The following is a 20,385-nucleotide window of genomic DNA, read 5'->3' as shown; positions in this document are numbered from 1 at the left end:
TGGCAGGGTGCTCTCAGCTCTGCCCGTGTGGCAGCGTACCTTTCAGGGTGAGTGTGGGGGGTCCATGGTTGCTGGGATGTGTGAGGAGCCAGCCTGTGCACCTGCCTGTGTGGTGTGGCCGCTGGTCTTGTCCCACCCACCTGACCCACCCACCTGCTTGTCCCAGGCCCATGCTCATTGACATGAACAAGGTGTACCGGCAGACCAACCTGGAGAACCTAGACCAGGCCTTCTCTGTGGCAGAGCGGGACCTGGGAGTGACGAGGCTCCTGGACCCCGAGGGTACGTCTGCGTGGCCTTCCTCCCTGCCCCTTTCCCTGCTGCCTGCCCCAGAGCCACCGCTGAGCTGCCCTTCCCTGCAGATGTGGATGTCCCTCAGCCCGACGAGAAGTCCATCATCACCTACGTCTCGTCGCTGTATGACGCCATGCCCCGCGTGCCGGATGTGCAGGATGGGGTGAGGGCCAACGTGAGTGGGGGGCCTGGAGGGCAGGGGGCTTGGGCCTGGACGCTCCGACGGCCCCTGACAGCTGCCTGTGCCTGCCCGCAGGAGCTGCAGCTGCGCTGGCAGGAGTACCGGGAGCTGGTGCTGCTGCTGCTGCAGTGGATGCGACACCACACCGCCGCCTTTGAGGAACGCAGGTTCCCCTCCAGCTTTGAGGAGATTGAGGTGGGCCTACCGTGTGGGGTGGGGTCTTGGGCCTGCCCTGAGGGCCGGGTGTGGTTGCCGACACCCTCGTCCCCGGCAGATCCTGTGGTCTCAGTTCTTGAAGTTTAAGGAGATGGAGCTACCAGCCAAAGAGGCCGACAAGAACCGGTCGAAGGGCATCTACCAATCCCTGGAGGTGAGTGGGACCGCTGGAGGGGTGGGTGGTGTCCTGGAACCCCCCAGACCTGAAACGCTCTTCCAGAGCCTGACCTGGCCCTGCCTTTGGGACCAGGGCTGTCCCAGGTCTGATGGGCTGGGGTCTGAGGGCCCAGCGCCCCACCCCCTGCCCCCTGCATATAGGGCCTGAGTGTGGCCCCTGTCCACAGGGAGCGGTGCAAGCAGGCCAGCTCAAGGTGCCCCCTGGCTACCACCCACTGGACGTGGAGAAAGAGTGGGGCAAGCTGCACGTGGCCATCCTGGAGCGGGAGAAGCAGCTCCGCAGCGAGTTTGAGAGGTGGGTGGGGCCCTGTGGTGGCAGGGGAACCACCCGAGGGTGAGTCACTGCCTGGGGAGGAAATCCCCCCCCAACCCGCCCCCGGTGGGGGAACCCGAGCTCCCACTCGCCTTAGGACAGTGGGCCACAGGCAGGGAGGCCAGAGCAGGAGGCGAGCTGCAGTCTGTGGTCAGGGTTGTGCTGGACCCGGCCAACGAGGCCCCTTCCCTGTGCTTCTGCCGCAGGCTGGAGTGTCTTCAGCGCATTGTGACCAAGCTGCAGATGGAGGCGGGGCTGTGTGAGGAGCAGCTGAACCAGGCCGACGCCCTGCTGCAGTCGGTGAGGGGGTGTGGGGCACGCAGCGGGCTCGAGAGAGGCAGGAGGAGCCTGCCGGGCCCTGCAGCCCGAAAGCCAGGAGGGGGCTGTCCCCTTGGGCTCCTGGGGCAGAGGCAGGGGCGGGGCATTTGGTGGGGAATCCAGGCCTGAGCTCCTCCCTCCTCGTGTGCAGCCAACTCTCACTGCCTGCTTTGGGCAGAGTTGGTTTCTGGCCACGGGGCAGAACCCAGGGTGGCTGCCTTGCCCCCACCAGGCCAGGCCTCCCCCACAGTGGTTTACTGTTAGGGGAGGGGTTGGGGGAGGGCCCAACTCACTGCTGATTGCCCAGGAGGACAGGGCCTACGCAGCATTACAGGAGGAGTTACCTGGGGTGGGTGATGGAAGATGAGGCCCAGGACCCCACATACATGGTCATGGGGGTCTCAGTTCTTGGACTGGGCAGAATTACTCTGGACTTGGTCCCAATCCCCCAGAAGGCCGGCAGGAAGATGTGAGAGGTGGGCAGGAAGGGAAGGACGGGGATGGCGGTAGTGGCCTACTGAGGCTGAGGAAGCGGGTGAGGGTGGCCGTCTTGGCCGGGGCCCCTGTGAGGTCAGAGGGGAATCAGCTGTGCTCCGAGTCATGACAGCGACCTTGCAGGATGTCCGGCTGCTGGCCGCAGGCAAAGTGCCACAGCGGGCGGGGGAGGTGGAACGGGACCTGGACAAGGCAGATAGCATGATCCGGCTGCTGTTCAACGACGTGCAGACCCTCAAGGATGGACGGCACCCGCAGGGCGAGCAGATGTACCGCAGGTGGGCCCTGCCCTGCCCTCCCTGACGCCCAGGTACACACGGCCCCAGGCCTGCCAACACCTACCTGAGTCCTCTGCTGCCCCAGGGTGTACCGTCTGCACGAGCGCCTGGTAGCCATCCGCACCGAGTACAACCTACGGCTGAAGGCAGGCGTGACGGCCCCTGCAACCCAGGTGACCCAGGTGACTCTGCAGAGTGTGCAGAGGCGCCCCGAGCTGGAGGACTCCACTCTGCGCTACCTGCAGGACCTGCTGGCCTGGGTGGAGGAGAACCAGCACCGTGTGGATGGCGCTGAGTGGGGTGTGGACCTGCCCAGCGTGGAGGCGCAGCTGGGCAGCCACCGAGGCCTGCACCAGTCCATTGAAGAATTCCGGGCCAAGATCGAGCGGGCACGGAGTGATGAGGTGGGTGGCACTGAGCGATGGGCAGTGCGGGGGTGGGCCGGGCCCAGCCACTGCAGACCTCACCGTCTCATCTGTTGCAGGGCCAGCTCTCCCCAGCCACCCGGGGTGCCTACCGTGACTGCCTGGGTCGGCTGGACCTGCAGTACGCCAAGCTGCTGGTGAGTGGGGGCAGGGCCAGCTGGGGGAGGTGGGTAGTCTGCGGCCTGCTGACACTCACCCTTCTGCCCACAGAACTCCTCCAAGGCCCGCCTCAGGTCCCTGGAGAGCTTGCACAGCTTTGTGGCAGCCGCCACTAAGGAGCTAATGTGGCTGAACGAGAAGGAGGAGGAGGAGGTGGGCTTCGACTGGAGCGACCGCAACACCAACATGACCGCCAAGAAGGAGAGCTACTCGGTGAGGGGTGGCCCAGCGCCCCTGAACCCCACAGCCCCCTCCCCAGCTGTGCCCTGGCTGTCCCCTATGGTCAGAGACCAGTGGGGGCCCTGGGTCGAGTTTGCTGGGAGCTTGGCAGAGCCGGGTGTGGCCGGCCGTCCCTGAGACCCTTTGCTCTGGTGCCAGGCCCTGATGCGGGAGCTGGAGCTGAAGGAGAAGAAGATCAAGGAGCTCCAGAATGCTGGGGACCGGCTGCTGCGGGAGGACCATCCGGCCCGGCCCACGGTGGAGGTGGGGCTGAGGGAGCCACCCGGGGCTCCCTGGGTAGGGGCGGGGCTGTGGGGGGGCCATGCTGGGTCCCCAGGTGGGGCGGGGCAGGGCAGGGCCTGACGAGGACCTGCTGTCCTGCAGTCCTTCCAGGCGGCCCTGCAGACGCAGTGGAGCTGGATGCTACAACTGTGCTGCTGCATCGAGGCACACCTGAAGGAGAACGCTGCCTACTTTCAGGTGAGAACCAGAGCTCCCCTCCCTGCCGTGGCTCAGCGGCAGCCTTGGAGGAGCCCCTGGACCCCCTCGGCAGCTCCAATCAGGAGCCCTCCTATCTGCAGACGGTGCCAGCTGCTGCTTGCAGCCTGACCGGGGCCTTGGACAGGGGTGCTCCCCAGGCCTCCTGGGGCTTTGCCACTCCTTCCTCAGTGCCCCCCTCTTGGGCCTGCCCTGGGACAGCTGTGGGCTGGAGCTCTGGTCCCAGGTAGCCCGGCGTGACCCCCTCCCGCTGCCCCAGTTCTTCTCAGATGTGCGAGAGGCCGAGGGGCAGTTGCAGAAGCTGCAGGAGGCACTGCGTAGGAAGTATAGCTGTGATCGCTCCGCCACTGTCACCCGGCTGGAGGACCTGCTGCAGGATGCCCAGGTGAGGGAGGGGGTGTGCAGGGGCACGTCAGGAGAGGCTGGCCTGGAGTCTGGGCTGCATGGGTACTCTGGAGACTAGGGGGCAACTGGAGGGGCCAGCAGGGGTTGGGAGGCACCATGGGAGGTGTAGAGGTCAGCCGAGGGGGGAATGAGGCAGGATGTGGGGAGCTGAGAGGCAGCCGGTCAGAGCCGGGCCGCCCCCATCTCCACAGGCACAGAGTGAGTGGAAGCCTGAAGTCAGCAGCTGCCACCAGCCCTTGTGCTATAGAAGGGGCACCGCCAGCCCTTGTGCTATAGAAGGGGCACTGCCAGTCCTTGTGCTATAGAAGGGGCACCGCCAGCCCTTGTGCGATAGAAGGGGCACCGCCAGCCCTTGTGCGATAGAAGGGGCACCAGCTGTTTGGCCTGAGATCTGGAGTGGGCAGAGTGGAGCTGGGCTTTGTGCTTTGGGGGCAGGGGTGGGATCACCCAGGAGGGCGGGTGCACAGTGGAGAGTGACAGGGAAGAGGGACTGGAGGCTGGAATGGCCTCTGAAGTTGGCAGGGCTGGGCCTGGGGGAGAGCCGGCAGCTCCCAGGTTCGTGCCATCCTGCAGCCTGGCCCCTGCAGAGGGGTGGGATGGGAGGAAGCAGTACCTTCTGCAGCCTGCAGGGTAGGGGCAAGGGGCGAGGGCATTGTAGGGACCAGAGGGTAGCTCGGAGGACATGGTGGGTGAGCTGGGGTGAGAGGAGGGTGCCCTGTCTGGGTTGGGAAGGAGCGAGGGCACATGGGTCTGCTTGGGGCCAACCCCCGGGGCCTGTCCCAGCTACACCTCCTGCTTCCAAGTGCCGCCACCCCGGGGGCATCAGGAGGGCCCCACAGGCCTGGTCCTGGGGTCTGGGGGTGCCTGGGGCAGGCCTGTGGGTCTCCATGGCCCTGGTCTGAATGCTGCCCCTCCCCCACAGGATGAGAAGGAACAGCTGAACGAGTACAAGGGGCACCTCTCAGGCCTGGCCAAGCGGGCCAAGGCCATCGTGCAGCTGAAGCCCCGCCACCCAGCCCACCCCATGCGGGGCCACCTGCCCCTGCTGGCCGTGTGCGACTATAAGCAGGTGGAGGTGAGGGCAGGCCCAGGCTCCACGGTGGGGGGTGTGGCCAGGCAGGGCACGATGTGGACGTGTCCTCACTGACTGTGCCCGTCCCAGGTGACTGTGCACAAGGGTGACGAGTGCCAGCTGGTGGGCCCTGCACAGCCGTCCCACTGGAAGGTGCTCAGCAGCTCTGGCAGCGAGGCCGCCGTGCCCTCCGTGTGCTTCCTGGTGCCCCCGCCCAACCAGGAGGCCCAGGAGGCTGTCACCAGGTGGGTGGCGGGGGCTCAGCAGGTGGGGGGTGGATGGCGGGTGGGGCGCTGGTGACGCTGACTGTAGCCCTGACTTGCCAGGCTGGAGGCCCAGCACCAGGCCCTGGTCACGCTGTGGCACCAGTTGCACGTGGACATGAAGAGCCTTCTGGCCTGGCAGAGCCTTCGCCGTGATGTGCAGCTCATCCGCTCCTGGTCCCTGGCCACGGTATGCCTGCCCCCCAGCCGGGGGCTCTCTGGGTGGGAGGAGGGGAGAGGCGTTGTTAAGGGCACGGCCGCCTCGCCCGGCACTCAGCCCCACGTGCGTCCCCCAGTTCCGCACCCTGAAGCCAGAGGAGCAGCGCCAAGCCCTGCACAGCCTGGAGCTGCACTACCAGGCCTTCCTGCGGGACAGCCAGGACGCGGGCGGCTTTGGACCCGAGGACCGGCTGATGGCCGAGCGCGAGTACGGCTCCTGCAGCCACCACTACCAGCAGCTGCTGCAGAGCCTGGAGCAGGGTAGGGCACGGCAGGGCTGCGGCGGTTGGGCTGGTGCGAGGTGGGCGGTGGAGTGACCCGGATGTGTTCCCCAGGCGCACAGGAAGAGTCTCGCTGCCAGCGCTGCATCTCCGAGCTCAAAGACATCCGGCTGCAGCTGGAGGCCTGTGAGACCCGCACCGTGCACCGCCTGCGGCTGCCACTGGACAAAGAGCCAGCACGGGAGTGTGCCCAGCGCATCACTGAGCAGCAGGCAGGGGCTGTCCCCACCCCATCCAGTCCCATCCCTCTCCCCATCCCTCCTCCCACACTCCCTCCTTTGGCCTTCAAGGGGCGCTGTGTGCTGTGCTTGGTGATGAGTGCGTTCCCACTCCCTGTCTTTGCAGAAGGCACAGGCAGAGGTGGAGGGGCTGGGCAAGGGGGTCGCCCGGCTCTCCGCCGAGGCCGAGAAGGTCCTGGCCCTGCCAGAGCCATCGCCTGCGGCCCCCACGCTGCGCTCGGAGCTGGAGCTGACGCTGGGCAAGCTGGAGCAGGTCCGCAGCCTGTCTGCCATCTACCTGGAGAAGTGAGTGCACCTGGCCACAGGCAAGGGGCTGGGGTGGGCTGGGGGGTGCTGGGGTGAGGGCTGTGACCTTGCAGGAGGGTGCAGGAGGGAACGAGTTGGGGGCTGTTCAGAGATCTGGCCAGGAGGCGGGAGGCCCAGCTGGGGTGGCGGCCGCAGAGGTGGTGAGAAGAGTTCAGGGCTGGATATGCTTCGACAGTGGCAGCCAGGGGACTTCCTGGTGATGAGATTCGGGTGTGGGGAAGAGACAGTGGAGCTGGGCAGCAGCTGCTGAGTGAGGTGGGGAGGCTGTGGATCCACTTTCAGTGGCACAGTAAGGAATCCTTCCCTCTCGTCTGTCCTGTTCCTGGCCTGGACTTAAGGGCCTCTGGCATTTAGTTCCAATATGTTATGTCATAGTTTCTTCCTGTGTTGCAAACCACATGTTCACCTGCTATCTACTCTTCACAAAACCAACACAGTGATAGGGCTGCCACAGGGTGCCATTTCCACCCCGATGTCCCCTTCACCCAGTCTTGGGTTGCAAGGGCTGAGAACTACGCTTCCAGGCCCTGTGGGCACCAGGATGCCGCTGTCATCCAGCCAGTGGGCTCTTCCTGTCTCGGGGCCTTGGGGCCTGCCGTTCCTGGCTGGCACACCCCCTCTCCCCTCTTCAGGCTGGGGCCTGAGTGTCCTTGTGTTGCAGAGGCTCCCAACCTCCTTCTCCCCAAGGCTGTTCTCCCTGAAGCAAGCCTCTGATCACAGGGTCAGCTGACCCCCAGGGTTGGGTCTGGGCTTGGCAGGCAGCACCCTGGGTCACTGTGGCTTGGGTTCCATCCCCCTGGGCTATTGCTCGAGTCCCATGTCGTGGCCCTGAGCTCTGCTTTCCCGCCAGGCTCAAGACCATCAGCCTGGTGATCCGCAGCACGCAGGGGGCTGAGGAGGTGCTCAGGGCCCACGAGGAGCAGCTCAAGGAGGCCCAGGCCGTGCCAGCCACCCTCCCGGAGCTCGAGGCCACCAAGGCCTCTCTGAAGGTATCATTTCCAGGCTTGGGCCTCATGGCGGCGGCGGGGGTGGTGTACAGCGGGCCCAGCGGAAGCCGCACACGTCCCTCCTGTCCCCAACAGAAGTTGCGGGCCCAGGCCGAGGCACAGCAGCCCATGTTCGACGCCCTGCGGGATGAGCTGCGGGGGGCGCAGGAGGTGGGGGAGCGACTGCAGCAGCGGCACGGGGAGCGGGACGTGGAGGTGGAGCGCTGGCGGGAGCGGGTCGCCCAGCTGCTTGAGCGCTGGCAGGCTGTGCTGGCCCAGACCGACGTGCGGCAGCGCGAGCTCGAGCAACTGGGCCGCCAGCTGCGTTACTACCGCGAGAGCGCAGACCCCTTGGGCGCCTGGCTGCAGGACGCCAGGCAGCGGCAGGAGCAGATCCAGGCCATGCCGCTGGCCGACAGCCAGGCTGTGCGGGAGCAGCTGCGGCAGGAGAAGGTGGGCTTGGGTCGGTGGGGACGGGGTGGCTGGGCATGCCCTGCGGCCGCCGCTCTGACCGCACCATCCCCCAGGCCCTGCTGGAGGAGATCGAGCGCCATGGCGAGAAGGTTGAGGAGTGCCAGAGGTTTGCGAAACAGTACATCAACGCCATCAAGGTGAGGCCCGGCCGCCTGCGTCAGGCCCCAAGTCTGGGACTGTTGCCGGGACGGTGGGTTTTCCCTGAGCCTGGGCCATGCCAGGGAAAGCCCATGTGAGGGTTCGGGGGCTGGGCAGGGGCCATCGGAGGTCAGAGTTGGTGGCTGACCACAGTGCATTGCCACAGGACTATGAACTCCAGCTGGTCACGTACAAAGCGCAGCTTGAGCCGGTGGCCTCCCCGGCCAAGAAGCCCAAGGTCCAGTCCGGATCAGAGAGTGTCATCCAGGAGGTAGGGTGGGGCTGAGCTTAACTGGGCGAGGGGCTGGCAGGCCTCTTGAGTTGCAGCTCTCACAGGGCTAACCCTGGCTGTACTCCACAGTACGTGGACCTGCGTACGCGCTACAGCGAGCTGACCACACTCACGAGCCAGTACATCAAGTTCATCAGCGAGACTCTGCGGCGCATGGAGGAGGAGGAGGTACAGCCCATTGGGCGGAGGCTGGGTAGAGGGGTCCATCTCACCACCCGCTGTGCTCCACATGCAGCCAGAGGAGCTGCCTGAGGCCACTTCTCGTGGCCCTCCCCACTCTCGCCACTGGCGCTGCCAGCACCCCCTGCCCCCAGCTCAGCCTGCCCCAGGCTGCCCCACCTGTGGCCTGCCCCCTGGCCTGGTGTGGCTACACTGTTCCCCCACAGTGGCTGGTGCCGCCTTTCCTCCCTCGTGAGCGTCCCCCCTGCAGCCTAGCGGCCATCCTGTGGGCTCTTCCTTGGCGTTCTGCGTTGGCCTCTCCGCTCAACCCTTTGCTGCCAGAAGTCGGGGGTGCTGGGTTGTGGGGCTAGGGAGGGGTCTTCCAAGGCATCCATCTGTTGGCTTCTCCCTACCTTCTGCGTGGCCCTGAATCCTCTTCCGAGCTGGCTCGGGTCTGCACTGCTGTCTCCACGCTGGCCGCCTCGCCTCACCCCGCCCCACCCAGGCTTCCCACCCTGGTCGGGGAGAGGGGTCCAGTGGTGGGAGCCAAGCCCCCTGGTGTCCAGCAGAGCTCAGGCAGGGCTGTGTGCTGGGCGTGGCTCGCAGGTTCCGAGCTCCTGCTTTGCTCTCTCTCTTCCTGTCCGTCTGTCTCAGTCGCCTGTCTGCGGGAAGCAGGGAGGACGCCTGGGCCTCCTTCCCCAGGCTGGTGAGCACAGTGGGGCCGGCTGCGATCGCTGCCCGAGTGCCCTGGGCGGGTGCACGCTGTCTCCTCCGCCGGGCTGGGGCCTCTGTCTTCCCTGACCCCTGCTCCGCGCTGTCTGAGTGAACTGTGCCGGTGCGTGCCCTGTGAGCGCTGGTGCCTGCCCGTGTTCACACTCTCTCTGCTTCTCTTCTTCTCTCTGCTGTGGCCGCAGAGGCTGGCTGAGCAGCAGCGGGCAGAAGAGCGCGAGCGGCTGGCTGAGGTGGAGGCCGCGCTGGAGAAGCAGCGGCAGCTGGCCGAGGCGCACGCCCAGGCAAAGGCACAGGCGGAGCGGGAGGCGAAGGAGCTGCAGCAGCGCATGCAGGAGGAGGTGGTGCGGCGGGAGGAGGCGGCGGTGGACGCGCAGCAGCAGAAGCGCAGCATCCAGGAGGAGCTGCAGCAGCTGCGGCAGAGCTCGGAGGCGGAGATCCAGGCCAAGGCCCGGCAGGCAGAGGCGGCCGAGCGCAGCCGGCTGCGCATCGAGGAGGAGATTCGCGTGGTGCGCCTGCAGCTGGAGGCCACCGAGCGCCAGCGTGGCGGGGCCGAGGGGGAGCTGCAGGCACTGCGTGCCCAGGCGGAGGAGGCGGAGGCACAAAAGCGGCAGGCACAGGAGGAGGCCGAGCGCTTGCGGAGGCAGGTGCAGGACGAGAGCCAGCGTAAGCGGCAGGCAGAGGCGGAGCTGGCCTTGCGTGTGAAGGCTGAGGCCGAGGCAGCGCGTGAGAAGCAGCGGGCCCTGCAGGCCCTGGAGGAGCTGCGGCTGCAGGCGGAGGAGGCGGAGCGGCGCCTGCGGCAGGCCGAGGTGGAGCGGGCGCGACAGGTACAGGTGGCCCTGGAGACGGCGCAGCGCAGTGCAGAGGCGGAGCTGCAGAGCAAACGCGCCTCCTTCGCAGAGAAGACGGCACAGCTGGAGCGCTCCCTGCAGGAGGAACACGTGGCGGTGGCACAGCTGAGGGAGGAGGCTGAACGGCGGGCACAGCAGCAGGCTGAGGCCGAGCGTGCACGCGAGGAGGCAGAGCGGGAGCTGGAGCGCTGGCAGCTCAAGGCTAACGAGGCGCTACGGCTGCGGCTGCAGGCAGAGGAGGTGGCGCAGCAGAAGAGCCTGGCACAGGCTGAGGCTGAGAAGCAGAAGGAGGAGGCGGAGCGCGAGGCGCGGCGGCGCGGCAAGGCGGAGGAGCAGGCTGTGCGGCACCGGGAACTGGCTGAGCAAGAGCTGGAGAAGCAGCGGCAGCTGGCGGAAGGCACCGCGCAGCAGCGCCTGGCTGCGGAGCAGGAGTTGATTCGGCTGCGGGCCGAGACGGAGCAGGGGGAGCAGCAGCGGCAGCTGCTGGAGGAGGAGCTGGCCCGGCTGCAGCATGAGGCGGCTGCGGCCACGCAGAAACGCCAGGAGCTGGAAGCTGAGCTGGCCAAGGTGCGGGCCGAGATGGAGGTGCTGCTGGCCAGCAAGGCGAGGGCTGAGGAGGAGTCGCGCTCCACCAGCGAGAAGTCCAAGCAGAGGCTGGAGGCCGAGGCCGGCCGGTTCCGCGAGCTGGCCGAGGAGGCCGCCCGCCTGCGTGCACTGGCGGAAGAGGCCAAGAGGCAGCGGCAGCTGGCCGAGGAAGACGCGGCGCGGCAGCGGGCCGAGGCAGAGCGGGTGCTTGCGGAGAAGCTGGCCGCCATCAGTGAGGCCACGCGGCTCAAGACCGAGGCAGAGATCGCGCTCAAAGAGAAGGAGGCAGAGAATGAGCGCCTGCGGCGGCTGGCGGAGGACGAGGCCTTCCAGCGGCGGCGGCTGGAGGAGCAGGCGGCGCAACACAAGGCTGACATCGAGGAGCGCCTGGCCCAGCTGCGCAAGGCATCCGACAGTGAGCTGGAGCGGCAGAAGGGGCTGGTAGAGGACACGCTGCGGCAGCGGCGGCAGGTGGAGGAGGAGATCCTGGCGCTTAAGGCGAGCTTCGAGAAGGCGGCCGCTGGCAAGGCGGAGCTGGAACTGGAGCTGGGACGCATCCGCAGCAATGCGGAGGACACGCTGCGCAGCAAGGAGCAGGCCGAGCTGGAGGCTGCGAGGCAGCGGCAGCTGGCGGCAGAGGAGGAGCAGCGGCGCCGTGAGGCCGAGGAGCGCGTGCAGAAGAGCCTGGCGGCTGAGGAGGAGGCCGCGCGGCAGCGGAAGGCGGCACTGGAGGAAGTTGAGCGGCTGAAAGCCAAGGTGGAGGAGGCGCGGCGCCTGCGGGAGCGAGCAGAGCAGGAGTCGGCGCGGCAGCTGCAGCTGGCCCAGGAGGCCGCCCAGAAGCGGCTGCAGGCGGAAGAGAAGGCACACGCCTTTGCGGTGCAGCAGAAGGAGCAGGAGCTACAGCAGACGCTGCAGCAGGAGCAGAGCGTGCTGGACCGGCTGCGCAGTGAGGCAGAGGTGGCCCGGCGGGCGGCTGAGGAGGCTGAGGAGGCTCGGGTGCAGGCGGAGCGTGAGGCAGCACAGTCCCGGCGGCAGGTGGAAGAGGCCGAGCGGCTGAAGCAGTTGGCAGAGGAGCAGGCACAGGCCCGGGCTCAGGCGCAGGCGGCTGCAGAGAAGCTGCGCAAGGATGCCGAGCAAGAGGCGGTGCGGCGGGCACAGGCGGAGCAGGCGGCCCTGCGGCAGAAGCAGGCAGCTGATGCGGAGATGGAGAAGCATAAAAAATTCGCCGAGCAGACGCTGCGGCAGAAGGCGCAGGTGGAGCAGGAGCTGACAACACTGCGGCTGCAGCTGGAGGAGACCGACCACCAGAAGAACCTGCTGGACGAGGAGCTGCAGCGGCTGAAGGCGGAGGCCACAGAGGCCGCACGCCAGCGCAGCCAGGTGGAGGAGGAGCTCTTCTCAGTGCGTGTGCAAATGGAGGAGCTGAGCAAGCTCAAGGCACGCATCGAGGCTGAGAACCGCGCACTCATCTTGCGCGACAAGGACAATACGCAGCGCTTCCTACAGGAGGAGGCTGAGAAGATGAAGCAGGTGGCGGAGGAGGCCGCACGGCTGAGCGTGGCAGCCCAGGAGGCTGCGCGACTGCGGCAGCTGGCAGAGGAGGACCTGGCACAGCAGCGGGCCTTGGCAGAGAAGATGCTCAAGGAGAAGATGCAGGCGGTGCAGGAGGCTACGCGACTCAAGGCTGAGGCAGAACTGCTGCAGCAGCAGAAGGAGCTTGCGCAGGAGCAGGCGCGGCGGCTGCAGGAGGACAAGGAGCAGATGGCGCAGCAGCTGGCAGAGGAGACGCAGGGCTTCCAGCGGACACTGGAGGCCGAGCGGCAGCGGCAGCTGGAGATGAGTGCTGAGGCTGAGCGCCTCAAGCTGCGAATGGCTGAGATGAGCCGGGCCCAGGCCCGCGCTGAGGAGGATGCCCAGCGCTTCCGGAAGCAGGCGGAGGAAATCGGTGAGAAGCTGCACCGCACGGAGCTCGCCACACAGGAGAAGGTGACACTGGTGCAGACACTGGAGATCCAACGACAGCAGAGCGACCATGATGCTGAACGCCTGCGGGAGGCCATCGCTGAGCTGGAGCGTGAGAAGGAGAAGCTCCAGCAGGAGGCCAAACTGCTGCAGCTCAAGTCTGAGGAGGTACCGCCCCCTCTACATGCGACGGGTGGGTGGGCCTGGGGATCTGCTTTGGTGGGTGGTGGGTGCTCCTGGGCTGCCGCTCCCTGATCACATCCTTTTCTGCAGATGCAGACGGTGCAGCAGGAGCAGCTGCTGCAGGAGACACAGGCCCTGCAGCAGAGTTTCCTCTCTGAAAAGGACAGCCTGCTACAGCGGGAGCGCTTCATCGAGCAGGAGAAGGCCAAGCTGGAGCAGCTTTTCCAGGACGAGGTGGCCAAGGCACAGCAGCTGCGTGAGGAGCAGCAGCGGCAGCAGCAGCAGATGGAGCAGGAACGGCAGCGGCTGGTGGCCAGCATGGAGGAGGCGCGGCAGCGGCAGCATGAGGCCGAGGAGGGTGTGCGGCGCAAGCAGGAGGAGCTGCAGCAGCTGGAGCAGCAGCGGCGGCAGCAGGAGGAGCTGCTGGCTGAGGAGAACCAGAGACTGCGTGAGCAGCTGCAGCGCCTGGAGGAGCAGCACCGGGCCGCGCTGGCACACTCAGAGGAGGTCACTGCCTTGCAGGTGGCTGCCACAAAGACCCTGCCCAATGGCCGGGATGCACTTGATGGCCCTGCGACAGAGGCAGAGCCGGAACACAGTTTCGATGGCCTGCGGCAGAAGGTGCCAGCGCAGAGGCTGCAGGAGGCCGGCATCCTGAGTGCGGAGGAACTGCAGCGGTTGGCTCAGGGGCACACCACAGTGGACGAGCTCGCACGGCGGGAAGACGTGCGCCACTACCTGCAGGGCCGCAGCAGTATCGCAGGGCTGTTGCTGAAGCCCACCAGTGAGAAGCTGAGTGTTTACGCCGCCCTGCAGAGGCAGCTGCTGAGCCCCGGCACGGCCCTCATCCTGCTGGAGGCGCAGGCGGCCTCAGGCTTCCTGCTGGACCCTGTGCGGAACCGGCGGCTGACTGTCAACGAGGCTGTGAAGGAAGGTGTGGTGGGCCCCGAGCTGCACCACAAGCTGCTGTCGGCCGAGCGTGCCGTCACTGGCTACAAGGACCCCTACACTGGCCAGCAGATCTCTCTCTTCCAGGCCATGCAGAAGGGCCTCATTGTCCGGGAGCACGGCATCCGCCTGCTGGAGGCCCAGATCGCCACAGGTGGCGTCATCGACCCTGTGCACAGCCACCGCGTTCCCGTGGACGTGGCCTACCAGCGCGGCTACTTCAACGAGGAGATGAACCGCGTCCTGGCGGACCCCAGCGACGACACCAAGGGCTTCTTCGACCCCAACACGCACGAGAACCTCACGTACCTGCAGCTACTGGAGCGCTGCGTGGAGGACCCCGAGACAGGCCTGCGCCTTCTACCACTCACGGATAAGGCTGCCAAGGGCGGGGAGCTGGTCTACACTGACTCCGAGGCCCGGGACGTCTTTGAGAAGGCCACCGTGTCCGCGCCGTTCGGCAAGTTCCAGGGCAAGACGGTGACCATCTGGGAGATCATCAACTCGGAATACTTCACGGCAGAGCAGCGGCGGGACCTGCTGCGGCAGTTCCGCACGGGCCGGATCACGGTGGAGAAGATCATCAAGATTGTCATCACGGTGGTGGAGGAGCAGGAGCAGAAGAGCCGGCTTTGCTTTGAGGGCCTGCGCAGCCTGGTGCCAGCCGCCGAGCTGCTGGAGAGCAGAGTCATCGACCACGAGCTCTACCACCAGCTGCAGCGAGGTGAGCGCTCTGTGCGGGAGGTGGCCGAGGTGGACACTGTGCGGCGGGCTCTCCGGGGTGCCAACGTCGTCGCGGGTGTATGGCTGGAAGAGGCAGGGCAGAAGCTGAGTATCTATGACGCCCTGAAGAAAGACCTGCTGCCATCCGACATGGCTGTGGCCCTGTTGGAAGCCCAGGCCGGCACCGGGCACATCATCGACCCCGCCACCAGTGCCCGGCTGACCGTGGACGAGGCAGTGCGCGCCGGCCTGGTGGGCCCCGAGTTTCATGAGAAGCTGCTGTCAGCCGAGAAGGCTGTGACAGGGTACAGGGACCCCTACACGGGACAGAGCGTCTCCCTGTTCCAGGCCCTGAAGAAGGGCCTCATTCCCCAGGAGCAGGGCCTGCGCCTGTTGGATGCCCAGCTGTCCACGGGCGGCGTCGTGGACCCCAGCAAGAGCCACCACGTGCCCCTGGATGTCGCTTACGCCCGAGGCTGCCTGGATGAGGAGACCAGCAGGGCCCTGTTGGCACCGAGGGCCGACGCCAAGGCCTACTGTGACCCCAACACAGGGGAGCCGGTCACCTACAGCGAGCTCCAGCAGCGGTGCCGGCCTGACCAGCTAACCGGGCTGAGCCTGCTGCCGCTCTCAGAGAAGGCTGCTCGGGCCCGGCAGGAGGAGCTCTACTCAGAGCTGCAGGCCCGTGAGACCTTTGAGAAGACCCCGGTTGAGGTCCCCGTGGGCGGCTTCAAGGGCAGGACGGTGACGGTGTGGGAGCTCATCAGCTCTGAGTACTTCACTGCAGAGCAGCGGCAAGAGCTGTTGCGTCAGTTCCGCACGGGCAAGGTCACCGTGGAGAAGGTCATCAAGATCCTCATCACCATCGTGGAGGAGGTGGAGACCCTGCGCCAGGAGAGGCTGTCCTTCAGCGGCCTCCGTGCCCCTGTGCCAGCCAGCGAGCTCCTGGCTTCTGGGGTCCTCAGCAGAGCCCAGTTTGAGCAGCTCAAGGACGGCAAGACGACGGTCAAGGACCTTTCGGAGCTGGGCTCTGTGCGGACGCTGCTGCAGGGCAGTGGCTGCCTCGCCGGCATCTACCTGGAGGACTCCAAGGAGAAGGTGTCCATCTACGAGGCCATGCGTCGGGGCCTGCTGAGACCCAGCACAGCTGCGCTCCTGCTGGAGGCACAGGCGGCCACTGGCTTCCTGGTGGACCCTGTGCGGAACCAGCGCCTGTACGTCCACGAGGCCGTGAAGGCAGGCGTGGTGGGCCCCGAGCTTCACGAGCAGCTGCTGTCTGCTGAGAAGGCCGTCACCGGCTACAGAGACCCCTACTCGGGCAGCACCATCTCCCTCTTCCAGGCCATGCAGAAGGGCCTGGTCCTCCGGCAGCACGGCATCCGCCTGCTGGAGGCCCAGATCGCCACGGGCGGCATCATCGACCCCGTGCACAGCCACCGCGTGCCCGTGGACGTGGCCTACCAGCGCGGCTACTTCGACGAGGAGATGAACCGCATCCTGGCAGACCCCAGCGATGACACCAAGGGCTTCTTTGACCCCAACACGCATGAGAACCTCACGTACAGGCAGCTGCTGGAGCGCTGCGTGGAGGACCCCGAGACGGGCCTGCGCCTCCTGCCATTGAAAGGGGCGGAGAAGGCTGAGGTGGTGGAGACCACGCAGTTGTACACTGAGGAGGAGACAAGAAGGGCATTTGAAGAGACGCAGATCGACATTCCCGGTGGCGGCAGCCACGGCGGCTCCACCATGTCCCTGTGGGAGGTGATGCAGTCGGACCTGATCCCCGAGGAGCAGCGGGCCCAGCTGATGGCTGACTTCCAGGCTGGCCGGGTGACCAAGGAGCGCATGATCATCATCATCATCGAGATCATTGAGAAGACAGAGATCATCCGCCAGCAGGGTCTGGCCTCCTACGACTACGTGCGCCGCCGCCTCACGGCTGAGGACCTGTACGAGGCTCGCATCATCTCTCTCGAGACCTACAACCTGCTCCGGGAAGGCACCAGGAGCCTCCGTGAGGCCCTCGAGGCGGAGTCCGCCTGGCACTACCTCTATGGCACGGGCTCCGTGGCTGGTGTCTACCTGCCCGGCTCCAGGCAGACACTGAGCATCTACCAGGCCCTCAAAAAAGGGCTGCTGAGTGCCGAGGTGGCCCGCCTGCTGCTGGAGGCACAGGCAGCCACAGGCTTCCTGCTGGACCCAGTGAAGGGGGAGCGGCTGACTGTGGATGAGGCCGTGCGGAAGGGCCTGGTGGGGCCTGAGCTGCACGACCGCCTGCTCTCAGCTGAGCGGGCGGTCACCGGCTACCGCGACCCCTACACTGAGCAGACCATCTCGCTCTTCCAGGCCATGAAGAAGGAGCTGATCCCTACCGAGGAGGCCCTGCGGCTGCTGGATGCCCAGCTGGCCACTGGCGGCATCGTGGACCCCCACCTGGGTTTCCATCTTCCGCTGGAGGTGGCTTACCAGCGCGGCTACCTCAACAAGGACACGCACGACCAGCTGTCAGAGCCCAGCGAAGTGCGCAGCTACGTGGACCCGTCCACCGACGAGCGCCTCAGCTACACGCAGCTGCTCAGGCGGTGCCGCCGCGACGACGGCACCGGCCAGCTGCTCCTGCCGCTGTCGGACGCCCGCAAGCTGACCTTCCGCGGCCTGCGGAAGCAGATCACCCTGGAGGAGCTCGTGCGCTCGCAGGTCATGGATGAGGCCACGGCGCTGCAGCTGCGGGAGGGCCTGACCTCCATCGAGGAGGTCACCAAGAACTTGCAGAAGTTCCTGGAAGGCACTAGCTGCATCGCTGGTGTCTTCGTGGACGCCACCAAGGAACGGCTCTCGGTGTACCAGGCCATGAAGAAGGGCATCATCCGCCCCGGCACGGCCTTTGAGCTCCTGGAGGCGCAGGCGGCCACCGGTTACGTCATCGACCCCATCAAGGGACTGAAGCTGACGGTGGAGGAGGCTGTGCGTATGGGCATCGTGGGCCCCGAGTTCAAGGACAAGCTGCTGTCGGCCGAGCGCGCCGTCACTGGGTACAAGGACCCCTACTCTGGGAAGCTCATTTCCCTCTTCCAGGCCATGAAGAAGGGCCTGATCCTGAAGGACCACGGCATTCGCCTGCTGGAGGCCCAGATCGCCACGGGCGGCATCATTGACCCTGAGGAGAGCCACCGGCTGCCCGTGGAGGTGGCCTACAAGCGCGGCCTGTTCGACGAGGAGATGAATGAGATCCTGACTGACCCCTCGGACGACACCAAGGGCTTCTTTGACCCTAACACGGAGGAGAACCTCACCTACCTGCAGCTGATGGAGCGTTGTATCACGGACCCCCAGACGGGCCTGTGCCTCCTGCCGCTGAAGGAGAAGAAGCGGGAGCGGAAGACATCCTCCAAGTCCTCTGTGCGCAAGCGCCGAGTGGTCATCGTGGACCCCGAGACGGGCAAGGAGATGTCGGTGTACGAGGCCTACCGCAAGGGCCTGATTGACCACCAGACATACCTGGAGCTGTCCGAGCAGGAGTGCGAGTGGGAGGAGATCACCATCTCCTCCTCGGACGGTGTGGTCAAGTCCATGATCATCGACCGCCGCTCCGGCCGCCAGTACGACATCGATGATGCCATCGCCAAGAACCTCATCGACCGCTCAGCACTGGACCAGTACCGCGCCGGCACGCTGTCCATCACCGAGTTCGCCGACATGCTCTCGGGCAATGCCAGTGGCTTCCGCTCCCGTTCCTCCTCGGTGGGATCCTCCTCCTCCTACCCCATCAGCCCCGCCGTCTCCAGGACCCAGCTGGCCTCCTGGTCGGACCCCACTGAGGAGACGGGCCCCGTGGCTGGCATCCTGGACACGGAGACGCTGGAGAAGGTGTCCATCACCGAGGCCATGCACCGCAACCTGGTGGACAACATCACGGGGCAGCGGCTGCTGGAAGCGCAGGCCTGCACTGGGGGCATCATCGACCCCAGCACCGGTGAGCGCTTCCCTGTCACGGACGCTGTCAACAAGGGCCTGGTGGACAAGATCATGGTGGACCGCATCAACCTGGCCCAGAAGGCCTTCTGCGGCTTTGAGGACCCACGCACCAAGACCAAGATGTCAGCCGCGCAGGCCCTGAAGAAGGGCTGGCTCTACTATGAGGCCGGCCAGCGCTTCCTGGAGGTGCAGTACCTGACCGGCGGCCTGATCGAGCCTGACACGCCGGGCCGTGTGCCCCTGGACGAGGCCCTGCAGCGCGGCACGGTGGATGCCCGCACCGCACAGAAGCTGCGTGACGTGGGCGCCTACTCCAAGTACCTCACCTGCCCTAAGACTAAGCTCAAGATCTCCTATAAGGACGCGCTGGACCGCAGCATGGTGGAGGAGGGCACGGGGCTGCGGCTGCTGGAAGCTGCCGCGCAGTCCACCAAGGGCTACTACAGCCCCTACAGCGTCAGCGGCTCTGGCTCCACCGCCGGCTCCCGCACCGGCTCGCGCACTGGCTCCCGGGCCGGCTCCCGCCGCGGCAGCTTTGACGCCACTGGCTCCGGCTTCTCCATGACCTTCTCTTCATCCTCCTACTCCTCCTCGGGCTACGGCCGCCGCTACGCCTCGGGGTCCTCGGCCTCCATGGGGGGCCCTGAGTCTGCCGTGGCCTGAGCCTGCCTTCGCCCACCCCGCTCTGCATGCGGCCCAGCCTGGCTCCCACCGAGGTGCGGGGGCCGTTTTCAACGCTTAAAGGTGTCTTCCTCCCAAGTGGTGCCTAAAGTTTAACCAAAAAGACCAGACTAATATATTAATATATATCTGCTGTCCAGACAGCCTGTATCTTGGGGGACAGGGCTGGCCCAGCCCTGCTGGCTGCCTCACCCCCTCGGGTCTCCTCACTCCCTTCTACCTGCCACTCACACAGCCAGGTGCCTTGGAGGGTCCCAAGCTGGGCCCCAGCCCACCCTCCTGTCTTCCCAGGGTTGCCCGCCTGCCAGTCCTAGCTGCACAGGGCAGCTGGGCCCAACCCTGTCATTAGAGGGCCCTCGGCCTCTCAGGGCTGGAGCCCTGGGCCGGCGTTTCTGCCCTGGTGTTTCTAGCACTGGCCTGCACCGTGGGCCTTGCTGGGGATGGGGGGGCCCCAGTCAGCCTCTCTCCCAGTGTACCCAGAGAAGCCCCTTCCCCATGGGAAGACGAGGCCCTCGGGCCCAGCCCCCACAGTGCTGTCTGATCTGTGCTTTCCAGCTCACCCCCCACACTCACTCCTGAGACCCCTGGCCTCCGGCGTCAGCCTTCAGCCTCTGTTCCCCTAGTAAGTGCCTTCCATGTCGGCCTCTAACCCCAGGCCCCAAGGACCCAGACCCAGTGGGGAGACGGAGGTTCCAGCTGGCATGGCTGGGAACTGCAGACCTGTCCTCCTGGTGGGTCCAGGGGCCCCTCCAGCTTGTGGAGCCCCACCCTGGGGTGCTGCCTGCCCGTCTCTCTCCCAAGGAGCCCCAGTCCCCTTTGGGCCCAGGCACGCCGGCCAGGCTCTGTGCTGACCCTCCTGTTCCACCCAGCCCTGGCCTCAGCAGCGACCACCCCTGCCTCCACCCTCCGAGCTTTGCATGTTCCACTAACCCTGGGCGGGTGGCAGGTGGAGGTGTCAGGCTGCTGGCGCCTCTGCAAGGGCAGAACACTAACCTGACCGTGGGCGGGGCCTTGCGGTATCCGCCCCCAATAAAAGCAATTCCAACCTTCCTGTGCCTCCTGCCTTGTGTCTTGGGGTCAGGTGTGTGTCAGGGACAGGGTGGACATTGCAGCCCCAGGCTCTGAGCTCAGCCACTGTGGCCAGTGAGGGACTATGTCTGTGTGCAACAGAGACCAGGTGCCCACAGGAGGGCAGCTGAGAGACCCTGGGCAGAGGTATTCAGTGTGGGGCAGGGTGGTGGCCACACCGAGGCCCGCTGGGACCTGCTGCTGGTCAGGTGCTGACCGGTCTCCCAGCCCCACCCTCTGCACCATAAGGGGCTCATGTTTCCTTATCTGAGG

General features: G+C 66.3%; 1 protein-coding gene across 19 annotated transcripts in view; it reads left to right on the top strand.

The window, feature by feature from the left end:
• Positions 1-20,093, top strand: part of PLEC (plectin) — a 60,629-nt gene extending 40,536 nt beyond the window's left edge. For 17 of the 19 annotated variants that reach the window (XM_058443657.1, XM_058443655.1, XM_058443656.1 and 14 more), the window contains 26 exons: positions 167-282; positions 363-469; positions 551-670; positions 750-845; positions 1,036-1,163; positions 1,388-1,481; positions 2,118-2,272; positions 2,358-2,676; positions 2,757-2,834; positions 2,908-3,069; positions 3,235-3,339; positions 3,460-3,555; positions 3,833-3,958; positions 4,901-5,053; positions 5,141-5,295; positions 5,377-5,503; positions 5,610-5,793; positions 5,868-6,025; positions 6,159-6,337; positions 7,209-7,347; positions 7,441-7,797; positions 7,872-7,955; positions 8,123-8,227; positions 8,318-8,416; positions 9,322-12,702; positions 12,808-20,093. In XM_058443657.1, coding sequence (XP_058299640.1) covers positions 167-282; positions 363-469; positions 551-670; positions 750-845; positions 1,036-1,163; positions 1,388-1,481; positions 2,118-2,272; positions 2,358-2,676; positions 2,757-2,834; positions 2,908-3,069; positions 3,235-3,339; positions 3,460-3,555; positions 3,833-3,958; positions 4,901-5,053; positions 5,141-5,295; positions 5,377-5,503; positions 5,610-5,793; positions 5,868-6,025; positions 6,159-6,337; positions 7,209-7,347; positions 7,441-7,797; positions 7,872-7,955; positions 8,123-8,227; positions 8,318-8,416; positions 9,322-12,702; positions 12,808-19,026 — 13,042 coding nt within the window. In that variant the 3' untranslated portion in view covers positions 19,027-20,093. The remainder of the gene's footprint in view (positions 1-166; positions 283-362; positions 470-550; positions 671-749; positions 846-1,035; positions 1,164-1,387; positions 1,482-2,117; positions 2,273-2,357; positions 2,677-2,756; positions 2,835-2,907; positions 3,070-3,234; positions 3,340-3,459; positions 3,556-3,832; positions 3,959-4,900; positions 5,054-5,140; positions 5,296-5,376; positions 5,504-5,609; positions 5,794-5,867; positions 6,026-6,158; positions 6,338-7,208; positions 7,348-7,440; positions 7,798-7,871; positions 7,956-8,122; positions 8,228-8,317; positions 8,417-9,321; positions 12,703-12,807) is intronic. The other 2 variants (XM_058443654.1, XM_058443658.1) reach the window with 2 other exon arrangements.
• Positions 20,094-20,385: the final 292 nt, after the last annotated feature.

Source organism: Hylobates moloch, unplaced genomic scaffold (genome assembly GCF_009828535.3).
Source record: "Hylobates moloch isolate HMO894 unplaced genomic scaffold, HMol_V3 SCAFFOLD_9, whole genome shotgun sequence".
NCBI lineage: Eukaryota > Metazoa > Chordata > Mammalia > Primates > Hylobatidae > Hylobates > Hylobates moloch.
The sequence above is the reverse complement of the archived record's forward strand: the minus strand, read 5'-3'. Positions and strand labels throughout refer to the sequence as shown.